Source organism: Sinocyclocheilus grahami, unplaced genomic scaffold, assembly GCF_001515645.1.
Source record: "Sinocyclocheilus grahami isolate Dianchi unplaced genomic scaffold, SAMN03320097.WGS_v1.1 scaffold597.1, whole genome shotgun sequence".
Taxonomy (NCBI): Eukaryota; Metazoa; Chordata; class Actinopteri; order Cypriniformes; family Cyprinidae; genus Sinocyclocheilus; species Sinocyclocheilus grahami.
Window position 1 is genome coordinate 411,017 of NW_015505776.1, and position 14,530 is coordinate 425,546.

The following is a 14,530-nucleotide window of genomic DNA, read 5'->3' on the forward strand; positions in this document are numbered from 1 at the left end:
TTAGTTGCACCATGACTTCTGCACTAAACCCTAAAACATCATTGGTAATTATTTAGAATAGGGAACACATATTCACTATTAACTATGATTTTTCCCTCAATAAATTCATAATTTGCTGCTTATTAATAGTTAGTAAGGTAGTTGTTAAGTTTAGGTATTGGGTAGGATTAGAGATGTAGAATAAGGCATTAATATGTGCTTAATTAGTACTAATAAATGGCTAATATTCTAGTAATATGCATGCTAATAACCAACTAGTTAAGAGACCCTAAAATAAAGTGTTACCACATCATTACGCTTCAGCCTTTATTATAAACTTCCACAAAATGAGAAACCAACCACCGTTTTTTTGATGAAAGTTTCTCCGCCTCATATAGTGTGATCTGTGGTAGCGAGCATCAAATCAGAATTTCTTAATTAGCTTTTTCGTCCCCTGGTTATCAAGATTAATTTGACTTCATTAACTCCTAATCTTCAATCTCATTTCAAGGCCAATAAAAACTTTAAAAATTAATAAATAAATATATAAGTAATAATAAATAATACAATTTAAAAAATAAAGATACATAAAGAAAAAGGCTCCAGGACAAGTTACAAGAATGGGATGTAAAAGTTCCCAGGGAAAATTAGGCGTACAGTGAGTTTCTAATACAGACCAGATTAAAAAAATGCTGCCACTATATTGTTATCAACCTAATCAGTTGCGGAGACAAGGACCGGACCTGAGCTGCTGTCTAAATTTAGTTTGCCTTCATGAGGGGTTTTCTCATAGGCAGAGAATCTGGAGTAAAGGCTGAATGCAGGTCAGTCAGAGTCTTCTAACTCAGTTTGATATGAGGTTTAAAGCTGAGCTTCATTTTCCCTCATTAAAACCAATTGTTGACTGAATGATAAATAAATTAGCCAATTATATTGGAACTCTGTCATGTTAATGCATTTATTTGGTGTTATAAAGTGTCTGGATGTTAACGTTTGGTTCTGAGGCTCTTTTATTAAATTTGAGAAAATCAATTTAAATGGTTTAAGATGGTGATTTATATACGGTACAATATACTCTATACCAAAAGTTTGGGGTCAGCAAGATTTTTCATTGTTTTTATATGCTCAAAAAGGCATATACAGACAGTAATATTGAGAAATATGTTTAATATTTTAAATAACTTTTTTCTATTTGAATATATTTTCAAATGTAGTTTATTTCTGACGCAAAGCTGAATTTTCAGCAGCCATTACTCAAGTCTTCAGTGTCACATGATACTTCAGAAATCATTCTAATATGTGATTGGCTGCTGAAGCATTTCTTATTATTATCATTGTTGAAAAAAGACACTTTTTTTTTCCCCCCCAGGATTTTTTGATGAATAGAAAGCTAACAAAAGAACAGCATTTATTTCAAATAGAATTGTATAACATTATAAATGTCTTTACTGTCACTTTTGATCAATTTAATGCATCGTTGATGAATCAAATTAATTTCTTAAAAAAAAGTAGTGTATGTTTGGGCATATACGTATGCATTTCTTTAACACTTTCATCTCGTTCCTTGTGTTGTAGGCGCTGGTGGTGGCTGCAGAGAACCTGCAGAAGGAGCACCAGTGGAAGGATGATCTTGATGTAATGGTTCACACATTCACATTTTGTAAACACTCTGAAACATGTGGAAGAATTGAGGCTGTGAAAGTTTTGCCTGGGCATGTTTTCAGTCAGTCCATCATTGGATAAGAATAGTTACTGGACACATTTAGACATGTAATTGCCTTAGTTAGGTGCTGAGATAATCAGTTGGGTTAGAAAATGTTGGCATCCTGGTCTCAGACCTTGCTTTTGTTGTAATGATGCATTTTAGGTTCCCACGGTCTGAAATATCAATTCTAATTTGCAGAGAAATGAGTGTGATGTCTGCTTGTCTGTTATAGATTTGTCAGTCAAGTATTGTCCGAATGAGTCATCAATATTTGTATTGCAAACAAACTTAATCTGATTATTAGAGTGATATTGAGAGATTAACATTGTCACAACCAGAGGTGATTTGCCACAGATCACCTTTGCCATCATCTAATGTTCACTTAAAGTTAAATGTAATTTTTTAGCAAATATCTAAATGAATATAATTTTTTTATTATGTGCATTATAATGTTGGGATCATTGTTGTTATTAAATTAATGTTCAGTAAGTGAAATAAAGCTAAAATAAGTTAAATATTAGATGAAAAACTTGAAAAAACAAAGTTAAAAAGGTTAAATTAAAAAAAATGTTGAATAAAAAAGTACAAATGTTGCTTGGCAAATAACTGAATTAAGTTTGAAGTACTACAATTACTAAAACTAAAACTGCAATAAAATAATTTAAAGCTACATAGAAATATCTAAATATGAAAGCTGAAATTATAAAAATGGAAAAAGCTCATTTGAAATATTAATAAATGCTATGATAGTATATGGATAATATTACGTAGCATTCAAAACTATTTTTTTTACTTTTTAATGTTCCACAGAATAACATTGAATTTTAATATCCACCATAATATGAAAATTGTTATTGGACCGTTCTAATTTACACGGTTAAAAAAAAGGTTTTACCATGATTTCATTTTTCACAGTTAAGATGTCACACTCCTGCTCATAGTGTGTATTGTGAATACTTCTGTTCAAGCGTTTGTTATGTGCTACCGGTGACAGACAGAGAGGTTTTCTTTTTAATTATTGATGGGATGCAGGTAGAATCGTGTTAAAGAAACAATCTGCGAATTCAAGAGTTTGATCCCATGCAGGGCTGACCAGTATGCGCATGTCTCAGCGATTAGTGTACTATAACCTAAAAAGAGTGTCTGCCACATGGTTAGCAAGTAAGTAGGACAGGTGGCGGCAGCCGGTGATGATCCACTCCTATGTCTCCAAGGCAACTGTATGTCAGATAGCGAGCTTGCTTGTTAACGCCTCACTAATGCTAGTCCTGACAGCACCCTCACACTATGAGGAGAACAACCCTGAGAGAAGACACACACACACCTAAAACAGCAGTACAACATTTAACAACTTCCTTTTGTGAATGCACAAAGATTAGGTACAAAACCCTGTAAAAATACACGGAGAGCTAAAAAAAAAAAAGTCACATTCTATTTCAATATACTCTTAGAGATGGACACTTTGACCAAAAAATAAATAAATTGCAACAAATTGATGACTGATAAAATATAGGATGGAATGGTATGTTGATTCAAGTAAATTGTCATATACTTACTTAATTCATTTCTTAAATAATAATAATTTCCTAAACGCTACTACTACTACTACTACTACTACTACTACTACTACTAATAAAAATTATTACTGCTAAAATAAATTTGACTTCGGAGAATCCTATATATGTCTACATGCTAAAATATACAAAATAACACAAATTAACATAGAAACACTTACAACTATATAACGCCTATAAAATCCTCTTGATCTTGACATTTTAATCCTAAACAAAAATGTTGTCAAAACCTAAAAATAAATCAATAAATATTAGAATGCTGGAAGTGGGTGATTATGAAATATACAGAAAACCTGTTTTATATTGGTAATTTTTTGGTTTTATATGTTTTTATTAGATGGTTGCACGAACCTACCCTGCAACCTTTTGGGAATGTTTATAATAAGCCTAATAATAATAATAATAATAATAATAAAAAGAACATTAATAGAATGCCCCACTAAAAAATAAATAAATAAACATATTGAAACCAAACTATATGAATATTCAAAATTTTGATAAAGATAAATAAAAACACTAAAGTCTTGTTCTGTCACTCTGTCAAACAGGTGGATGAGACTATCTACTACAATGCCAAGGACAAGGTAAGGTTTCATTTAAAAAATACATGCTTGCGTATGAACTAAACAACAAAGATAAATTAACGAGTTGCTTTTTTGTTGTTTGAGAGATTTATGCTTATTTTTATGTTCCTAGTTTGACATTAATGACACGGAAACACACCAGAACCGTGTCAAAGTAGAATTCAAAGAGGATCCAGTTTTCAAACGCCCTGTTTCATACAACACAACAGCAGTGCACATTCCTACTGATATCTACGAGGGCTGTGAGTACACACACACACACACACACATCTTTGCATGTGTTCTTTTTTTACGACTTTGCATGGTAGCTAAAATATCAATTTATAAAATCAATATTTCAGTGACAGCTCGGCTTTATTGCTGCGTGTCAGGTGTGGACAGCCAGAGTCTTGTGGAAAAACTGCAGACTAAATTTAGAGAGCAGCCCAGCTCAAGCACAGCACGCCTGGCCCCTGAGTGACCCCACAACCCCCCAATATCCTCCAGCAAGAGAATAGCGCTCTCTCTCTGTCTCTTGATTTAAAAGGTTATTAGTCATGAGTGTTTTGAGGTTACTACCAGTGGTGAGAAAGTTACTGTAGATTATGAGTAGCCTGTAGCTTGAGTAGATCCAAGATGTTTGTTTCTTCATCGCAGCAAATTTGGAGAAATTTAGCATTACATCACTTGTTCACCAGTGGATCTCCTGCAGTGAATGGGTGCCGTCAGAATGAGAGTCCAAACTCAGTTATCATCTTGTGAAGTGAACAGCTGCGTGTTTGTAAGATATAAAATCCATCAACACTTTCAATCAACACTCTCTTCTGGCCAAAATACAAGTCCATGATAACGCTTCCTCCAGTGAAAAAAAACATTCCATGTTGTCCTCTCACAAAATCCACCAACATTTTTGTTTTGGACTGTTTTTGCTTGTAAACAGTGCTTGACCTGTGCATATTTCTCTCCTGATTGAGACAAGACGACATTTTCACTGGAGAAAGCATTATTATGAATAGAGGACTTTTATTTTAATTATGGATTTGTTTCTTATAAACACACAGCTTTTCACTTCACAAGATGTTAACATGGACTGTAGTCATGTGGATTACTTGTTGATTATTGTGATGTTTTTAGCTGTTTGGGCTCTCATTCTGACGGCACCCATTCACTGCAGGGGTTCCGCTGGTGAGCAAGTGATGTAAAGATAAATTTATCCAAATCTGTTCTTAGAAACAAACTCATCTATATCTTGGATGACCTGAGGGTGAGTCAATTTTCACCAAATTTTCATTCTTGGGTTACGTTTTGCTCGGTAGCCCCGCCATCAATAATCTGATTGGTCCCTCATAGCTGTATATTTAACATCACGTGCATATGTTGGCTGTGATTTTGTATCAAGTTGGTCAAATTGGCTAGTGCTTTCTTAAGATGCAGTGTATCATTCTCTCTGTGTTGGCAGAATTCTGATCTCCTCAGCGATGGGCTCACTGTGGCCTTGAATTTGTGTGAGTGTTTCACAGGCGAATGAGTTTGATGTGATATTTGTGTTCTAGATGAGGACTGAAGCAGCCATATTTATCATATGACTCATCTCTCTCTCTGTCCCGCTGTCTCTCTTTATCTACTTTTACTCACTTCAAATTACTCTTAGTACCTTTTGTTTTCCGCCTGATTCTCTTTGTCCGGCAGCATTGCTTAGTGCTACTCAGTGACAGCCATTGGGTGAAGCTTTCGGCCAGTATTTTGTTTTTCGTCTAATCTTTTGTGTCCTTTTATGTTATAATATGGCTGATTATTCAAGTGTTTGTGTATGTGTGTTATTGGGGGCTCTAGGCTGTCTGTATGATTGCGTCTTATTAAGACATGAATCTGTGCGTCATCTGTCATCGCAATCTCAAGATGGACATAGACATGCTCAGAGAGTGTGTGTGAGAGTGTTTATGTGAGACGGACTGAGCACAATGACGTGTCTGTCACATGGATCCCTCTGGCTGTGCTCATAGTGTTCGGATTGGTTTTTCTGTTTACCTTGATTCATTTAAACCAATGAAAGTTTGCCTGTCATCAAAAATCGTATGCCACACACTCTCACTTTCTCTCTCACTCTCATTGAATAGAGCTATAAATGATTTTAATTTGTCATAATCAGACCATCAGAAAAAAAAACAGTTTGCAGCAGCTCCACATAAAAAAAGTTTCACATAAAAAATGCTATGGCAATGATGGTATGATGTGGTGATTATTATTAACCAGCTGTTCCTTTACTCGCTATAAGTGTCCTAACAGGGCAATTTCAACATAGCAATTTCTAGCAACAAGTGATTTGTAATTTGTCTGTCCACACTGAAAGTGAAAATGCGGAGCGGCACTACACAGTTTAACGCAATCAGAAGATGTTGAATTTATGTGCAATTTTGAAGAACAGGATTTTGGAGCGCTGAGATTTCGCGATCGCTGTTAGGTTACAAACTGTTTATGATTAACTCTCTTGAGCATACTTTTTCCCAATAATTTTTTATAAACTTTTTCCATACATATTGTTTACTATAGCCAACGAATGAGTATATCAGGAAGGACTGGAAGGAAGTGGTAGAAATAGAGGAAGATGAGATGTGCCATTGGGCTGCTGATGGACCCTCTTAAGATGATCGATAGGGTCTGGTCTGCTTTTGAGTGATGGAGAAAGCCTGTATTGATTACACACCTAGAGTGGGAGGAGTCTTGATGGAAAGAGGAAGTGGATAGCATTGGTGGGGTGGTGAAAGACGTCCCATGGGATCAAACACACCGGCTCTTTTCAGAATTAGGCTGTCAAAGTGGTAATGATTCTAATAATAATTTAGGATCAGGTGTCTCTCTTTTGGATTGATTTATTGATTGATTTTGATTGATTGAGAAGTTATTCTACTTTCCCCCCCAGCTCTATTGATGTCTCGCTAAGGTGTCTCTCTTGTGGATCGATCTATCTATCTAGTTTTTTTCCCAGCTGTTTTTTCCCTTCAGTTCTTTGGGAGGTCCATAAGTTGTCACTCTCTTTTTAATCATTTTATTTCATCAAGCTGTTTTCAGTTAGATGTTTGTCTTTTGGATTTTTAAAAGTTTTTTAAAGGTAAAGTTTTTCCTGCAAAATAAAAATGTCTAAAAATAATAAATAAGCCTAGTAACTAATAAAAACCCTGTGAATGGTAGTGATTATATAGTAACAAACTATGTTCTAACTATGCTATTCTCCGTAGGAGTGGGAGTGTGTCAGGTCTGACACTGAAGCTCATTCGCACTTCCGTCAGTGAGATGCTGGAGACTCTCTCCGATGATGATTACGTCAACATTGTCTCTGTGAGTAGCGTATACAGGAGATATGTGTGTTGCTGAGAGTGTTTAAATGATAAACTCGTCCGACGCTCCTCAAAAAAATCTGGATTCCTGCTGAGTAGGAATAGAAAAGTGCAGGGAAACAGAGGCAGGGAGCCTCCAAGCATCCCTAACGTCATAGCTCATTTTTTTTGCGTTCTCAGTTAGGCACCGCTGAGGCGGCAGGCCAAAGAATTATTGATGTTTCCCATCATCCTCTGCTTCAGATGCTGTGCAATTCATTTATGAAATGCATCATTTATTTCATTTTGTTCGTGAGACTACTGACAGGAATAAAAATAACAAACTCTATATTCTGCTTTTAAGTGAGTTGTTTTGAATATTTTCAATTAACTTTCTTCCTCCATATCTTTAATAGCTTTGCGCTTGTATTTTATGACTTGACTCCAGCTGTGTGACGTTAGCTTGGCATTAATGAAATTAGCCAGCAGTGCTCTAAGTGTATTGCTGGCACTGAGCCATGGGACTTACATAGAGGAATCTAAATGATGCAAAGTGATTTCATGTATGCAAGCTGCACCTCACAGTTTTACATAGATTTTTACAGATAACTTACTAACTAATTACAATGCTTTTATATGATTTCAGTTCAACAATTCGGCCAAGTCGGTCGCCTGTTTTGAAAACCTGGTCCAAGCAAAGGCGTGAGAGCGTGTGGGTGCATTCTGCACTTTTTAATTTACAACCGATAGTTTGCAACATTGAAGAACTTGCATAAGCGTTGCATTGACCTGTAGCAGCTGGGTCATGTTACCAGTGCTACTGCATTCCTTGTGTTTAGTAAATCTAGTTTTTTTTGTTTTCAATGTCAAATAAATTTAAAGGGGTCATATTATGTTAAACCATTTTCCTGATTCTTTTGAAATAAAAGTTTAATATTAAATATAGACAGACATGCTATAACATACATACTCAAAAACTTTTTGTGTCTGATTTTTTGAGTTCACATGCTTAATGTCCTAAATTTACAGGTTTGATTAGTTTGAATGAATTTTATACAATAAAGTTTTATTGTTTTTATGTTTTTCACAGTCCTAAAACTTTGTATATTTTAAGGATGCACTGATATTTACATCTTGGTTGATGCTTATAAGCCAATAATTATCATATTTTAAAAATAACAAAACAAATGTTTTATTATTATTATTATTATTTCAATAAAACTAAAATAATAAGTAATAAAATAAAAATACTAAATAATACTAATACTAAAATGCGAACTAATACTAATGCTAAAACCAGTTGATATAAATGCTACAAGTGAATTTAGGCATCAAAACATAACGTATAATATAATATTATAATATTAATATTCATTTTGAGATTTGCTTAAAATTACATTTTAGCAGTGTTAATATCCAGTATCAACTGATACCAAAAAATTGTGTAATTCTCTAAACATAATTCATTAAAAAAATTCTACTGATTTCTTTTTCTTTCTTTCTTTGGGTCACTCACTCATAAATAAATAAGCAATGTTTAAGATGTCATCAATATGTAAGTATAGATTGGAAAACAGGAAGAGAAAGCACTATTTTATATTTACTACATATTTTAATAGTTTTACTTAAACTAGGCATCAATATTTCTTAAGAATGGGATTTTTTTTTTCTGTCTGTGGATACTGAGCAGCAAAAATGAATCATCCAAGCTTAAACTTATGATGAACTACTTCTGCCAGCCTGGTGTGGAAGTGTTTATAAACATTTCACATGCAAAAAGGGTAGCCAATAATAAGAAGCCTCATTTACATGTAGCAGTTTTAAAGGTACAGTAGCAAAAACACCCTATCAAATGTTACAGAATAATTCTCACTCTTGTCTTTTGTTCTATAAAGCTCGGACCAAATGGATATTACTTCGCCATTGACCCCAACGGCTACGTGCTGCTTCATCCCAACCTTCAACCAAAGGTACGACTCTCACTCGTGCCATCACTGTATGTTTCTTTCTCTTATACTAGAAGTAGCTGCCCATAGCCATGTGTATGAACCTTCAGTACAGGTTATGATGAAATAACACAGGCCACCCACATCTACAGAGGTCATCTGTCCTTTGTAATAAATATCATTTGTGCAGTCCAAACACAATCGTTCTGTTTAGTTCACAGATGAAACGGCAAAGAGAGCATTTATTCAAAACACATGCATGACAATTAGTAAATGTTTAGTCAGTGATCCATGGGATTAGTGAACACTTTGTGTGGAACAAAGTAGATATGCTGAGAAACAGTTCTTCAAGGAAAAAGTGACTCATTGGTAAATATTTCCGCACACAAATATGGTGTCCAGTATTGATTCATGGTATTACTTTGAAAGTTGTTGTTGTTTGCCTGCAGGATCTCAAGCCTCAGGAACCCATGACATTGGACTTCTTGGATGCAGAACTAGAGGATGAAGAGAAAGTGGAGGTGAGAGCAAACTTCTATGATCTTCTTTCTCATCTTGAACACACACACACAAATATAAATAAATAAACTGTAGACATACATATAGTATGAAAGCAAGGAAATCTTTTTGTGTCTGATTTTGACTTATTTTTTTAGTTCACATGGTTAATGTCCTAAATTTACAGATTTGATTAGTTTTTTGAGTTTCATACACATTTTATATAATAAAGCTTTATTATTTTACGTATTTTACAGTCCTAAAACTTTGTATATTTTAAGCATGCACTGAAATTGAAATTTTGGTTGATACTTATAAGCCAATAATTATTATCATATTTTTAAATTAATTAAATGTTTTTTTTTTATTATTGTTTGAATAAAACTAAAATAAAAAATACTAAATAATAAAATAAAAATACTAACTAATACTAATATAAAATTCGAACTAATATTAATGCTAACCCCAGACCCCCCTCTGGGGTTAGCATAAAAATTTTCAATTTTTTGGTGAACTATCCCATTAAGCTCAAAAATATATAATCAGCGTTCAGGTTCGAGCTCTCTTGTATTAAAATGAATACAGGCTGGTGTGATTTGATTTTGTAACTTTACTTGTGCTCTGTTATACAGATGTTCAAGTCATAACAAAGTGATTATTGAAGCATCAACAAACAGCAAAGTTGATTCTCAGTCCTGTGTGATTTCATAACAATATGTAGGCTATAAAATATCATTTTCTCACGTCACAACCCAAATTACTTGTTTTCTCGCTTGAGAGCGACTAAGAGGATATTAGATTACACTGGTAAATGAAAACAGTCTCTTCTTTTAGTTGAAAGTGACACTATTTGCTTTTGAAGATCCAGTAACGTACTGTATTTACAGTAATGGTACATCAGTGACACATCTGTCTGTCTGACTTCTGTCTGTCTGTAGATCAGAAGAAGTATGATAGATGGTCAGGAGGATCAAAAGAGAGTCCGAACACTTTTGAAGTCTCAAGATGAGGTAATCGTGCATGCTTTAAACCGGAAGTGCTTCTCAGCTGATTTTGCTTCAGAACCCAGTTTATTTATTTATTTGATTTTTTTATTAGAGGTCAAATGGAAACAACATAAAAATGATTTACATTTTAAAAAATTGTACAAAAGCAAACAAAAATGGCCTTTAAATGTTCAAATGTATTCTTTGTATTTTATTATTAGTTTCTAAATACCTCTGGTAAAATTGAACTGCAAAATTTTTATCTTAGCCATATTAATATATCATATGTTTCTTTTAACAAATGACAGATGAAATTACATTAAAATGGTGCAGAGTTGGATTAGCCAAACAGCAACAACAACAAAAAATTCTGCTCTCTTTTAAATGTTTTTGGGTTGCAACCCACCGGTTGAGAACCACAGGGCTATGCAATACTAGTTATTCAGAATTAAAACAGAGATCAATAGTTCATTAAACCACTAAGTGTTATTTTATTCTTATTGCAGCGCTACATAGACAGAGGCATCAGAACCTACACTTGGGGTCCAGTCCATGACACAGACTACAGGTCTGAGAAACTGTTTTGTTTTGTTTTTGTCTTATGTCTTGTTTTGTTGTCTTTTTTTGTTTTGTTTTGTTTTATGTTTTTCTTTGCTTTTGTCTTGTTTTGTTGTCTTTTTTTGTTTTGTTTTGTTTTATGTTTTTCTTTGCTTTTGTCTTGTTTTGTTGTCTTTTTTTGTTTTGTTTTGTTTTATGTTTTTCTTTGCTTTTGTCTTGTTTTGTTGTCTTTTTTTGTTTTGTTTTGTTTTATGTTTTTCTTTGCTTTTGTCTTGTTTTGTTGTCTTTTTTTGTTTTGTTTTGTTTTGTTTTTCTTTGCTTTTGTCTTGTTTTGTTGTCTTTTTTTGTTTTGTTTTGTTTTTCTCTTTGCTTTTGTCTTTTTTTATTTTTATTTTTTTATTTGCTTTGTTTTTGTCTCGTCTTGTTTTGTTTTTGTTACGTGTTTTTATGTTGTGCAGGTGTGTTTGTCGTACAAGTGAACATATGAATGTTTATTTTAACATTGCCGCTAGGGGGCACTGTTCATTTGACTTATTTTTTTAGTTCACATGGTTAATGTCCTAAATTTACAGATTTGATTAGTTTTTTGAGTTTCATACACATTTTATATAATAAAGCTTTATTATTTTACGTATTTTACAGTCCTAAAACTTTGTATATTTTAAGCATGCACTGAAATTGAAATTTTGGTTGATACTTATAAGCCAATAATTATTATCATATTTTTAAATTAATTAAATGTTTTTTTTTTATTATTGTTTGAATAAAACTAAAATAAAAAATACTAAATAATAAAATAAAAATACTAACTAATACTAATATAAAATTCGAACTAATATTAATGCTAACCCCCCCCCCCCCCCCCCCAAAAAATAAAATAAATAAAAATAAAAAGCTGATTTGTCAGTACAATGAAAGTAAATGGGGTTCAAAACAATGCTGGACCCAACTGACTTTCATTTAATGGACAAAACCCCTTTTTCAAAATAGGTTATTGACACAAGGGTGAGTAATTGATACCAGAATTTTCAATTTTTTGGTGAACTATCCCATTAAGCTCAAAAATATATAATCAGCGTTCAGGTTCGAGCTCTCTTGTATTAAAATGAATACAGGCTGGTGTGATTTGATTTTGTAACTTTACTTGTGCTCTGTTATACAGATGTTCAAGTCATAACAAAGTGATTATTGAAGCATCAACAAACAGCAAAGTTGATTCTCAGTCCTGTGTGATTTCATAACAATATGTAGGCTATAAAAATATCATTTTCTCACGTCACAACCCAAATTACTTGTTTTCTCGCTTGAGAGCGACTAAGAGGATATTAGATTACACTGGTAAATGAAAACAGTCTCTTCTTTTAGTTGAAAGTGACACTATTTGCTTTTGAAGATCCAGTAACGTACTGTATTTACAGTAATGGTACATCAGTGACACATCTGTCTGTCTGACTTCTGTCTGTCTGTAGATCAGAAGAAGTATGATAGATGGTCAGGAGGATCAAAAGAGAGTCCGAACACTTTTGAAGTCTCAAGATGAGGTAATCGTGCATGCTTTAAACCGGAAGTGCTTCTCAGCTGATTTTGCTTCAGAACCCAGTTTATTTATTTATTTGATTTTTTTATTAGAGGTCAAATGGAAACAACATAAAAATGATTTACATTTTAAAAAATTGTACAAAAGCAAACAAAAATGGCCTTTAAATGTTCAAATGTATTCTTTGTATTTTATTATTAGTTTCTAAATACCTCTGGTAAAATTGAACTGCAAAATTTTTATCTTAGCCATATTAATATATCATATGTTTCTTTTAACAAATGACAGATGAAATTACATTAAAATGGTGCAGAGTTGGATTAGCCAAACAGCAACAACAACAAAAAATTCTGCTCTCTTTTAAATGTTTTTGGGTTGCAACCCACCGGTTGAGAACCACAGGGCTATGCAATACTAGTTATTCAGAATTAAAACAGAGATCAATAGTTCATTAAACCACTAAGTGTTATTTTATTCTTATTGCAGCGCTACATAGACAGAGGCATCAGAACCTACACTTGGGGTCCAGTCCATGACACAGACTACAGGTCTGAGAAACTGTTTTGTTTTGTTTTTGTCTTATGTCTTGTTTTGTTGTCTTTTTTTGTTTTGTTTTGTTTTATGTTTTTCTTTGCTTTTTTTATGACTTTCTGTGCTTTTGTCTTGTTATGTTGTATTTTTTTGTTTTGTTTTTTTTTTTTTTTTTTTTCTTTTGTCTTGTTTTGTTGTCTTTTTTTGTTTTGTTTTGTTTTATGTTTTTCTTTGCTTTTGTCTTGTTTTGTTGTCTTTTTTTGTTTTGTTTTGTTTTTCTCTTTGCTTTTGTCTTTTTTTATTTTTATTTTTTTATTTGCTTTGTTTTTGTCTCGTCTTGTTTTGTTTTTGTTACGTGTTTTTATGTTGTGCAGGTGTGTTTGTCGTACAAGTGAACATATGAATGTTTATTTTAACATTGCCGCTAGGGGGCACTGTTCAAAGTAACATTGAAGAGTGTTCAACAGAAATGTGACATTATACTTCTTCTATAAGGACAGATTATCAAAATAGAGTAATGTTAAGTTTGAAAGTTTGAAATCTCTTACATTTGAGTTGGAATCTGTAAATTGCAACCTACATGGACAAAAAGCTACAAAACTCCCAATTTTAATTTCACAGGATGTTCATTTCTCAATTTTTATAATGTCAGGAAGTCTACTGCTCTTCATCCTCATTTATTTCTTGTGTCTTCTGTCTAGTCTTGCTTTAGTTCTACCTGATTACAGTGTCAGCTACATCAAGGCCACTATACTAGACACCATCACTCAGGCCAAATGTAAGTACCATAACTCACATTCTCGCACCTTTATCAAAGAGATTGGAATGCCAGTTTTGCTCAGAGGCCAGAAGCCGTAGCATGAGCTCCTGGTTTTTATCCAGAGAGTCCCCTACAGCTCAACCCTACACCGTCTGTCCATTTCACATCTCTTTTTTGACACCCTCACCTCCTCCAGAGATGTAACAGCATGGTTCCTCAGTTGTGGTTTGTCTCCATGAGCGTGCGCCAGACGGGGCGACGACTCCTTTAACGGCAAAAGCGTTTCACCTTGTGCATATTAGCCCAGGTTTTTCTTCCAGATGCACCTCTGTGCCCATGTTTACCCTCTCGTTCTCTCTCATGTGGCTTTTGAGAGAGGAAAGTGAATCTCAAATGCCCCTCCCCTCAGGAGAGCCCTCACAGTTCCTGTACAATATTCTTATTCAAAGCTTCTGGGGTTGAATAAAATATTGTGAAATCCCTCATGTTCTTTCCTATATCTTGCCTTCCCCGAACCCTTTTCATTCTCTCTCTCTCTCTCTCTCTCTCTCTCTCTCTCTTTCTCTTTCTCTCCATCTC

At 33.7% G+C, this 14,530-nt stretch overlaps 1 protein-coding gene and 1 long non-coding RNA gene across 2 annotated transcripts in view; both read left to right on the top strand.

Moving 5' to 3' along the window:
* Positions 1-1,486: 1,486 nt before the first annotated feature.
* On the top strand, positions 1,487-4,473 carry LOC107557311 (uncharacterized). Its single transcript, XR_001605379.1, has 3 exons — positions 1,487-1,614; positions 3,807-3,842; positions 3,955-4,473. It is a non-coding gene; the product is annotated as an uncharacterized lncRNA (long non-coding RNA).
* Positions 4,474-8,856: 4,383 nt separating this feature from the next.
* LOC107557286 (voltage-dependent calcium channel subunit alpha-2/delta-1-like) overlaps positions 8,857-14,530 on the top strand; it is a 19,302-nt gene continuing 13,628 nt past the window's right edge. The window contains exons 1-6 of the mRNA XM_016240651.1: positions 8,857-8,961; positions 9,031-9,105; positions 9,531-9,602; positions 10,518-10,589; positions 11,072-11,133; positions 13,893-13,969. Of these exons, the coding sequence (XP_016096137.1) occupies positions 8,857-8,961; positions 9,031-9,105; positions 9,531-9,602; positions 10,518-10,589; positions 11,072-11,133; positions 13,893-13,969 (463 nt within the window). The remainder of the gene's footprint in view (positions 8,962-9,030; positions 9,106-9,530; positions 9,603-10,517; positions 10,590-11,071; positions 11,134-13,892; positions 13,970-14,530) is intronic.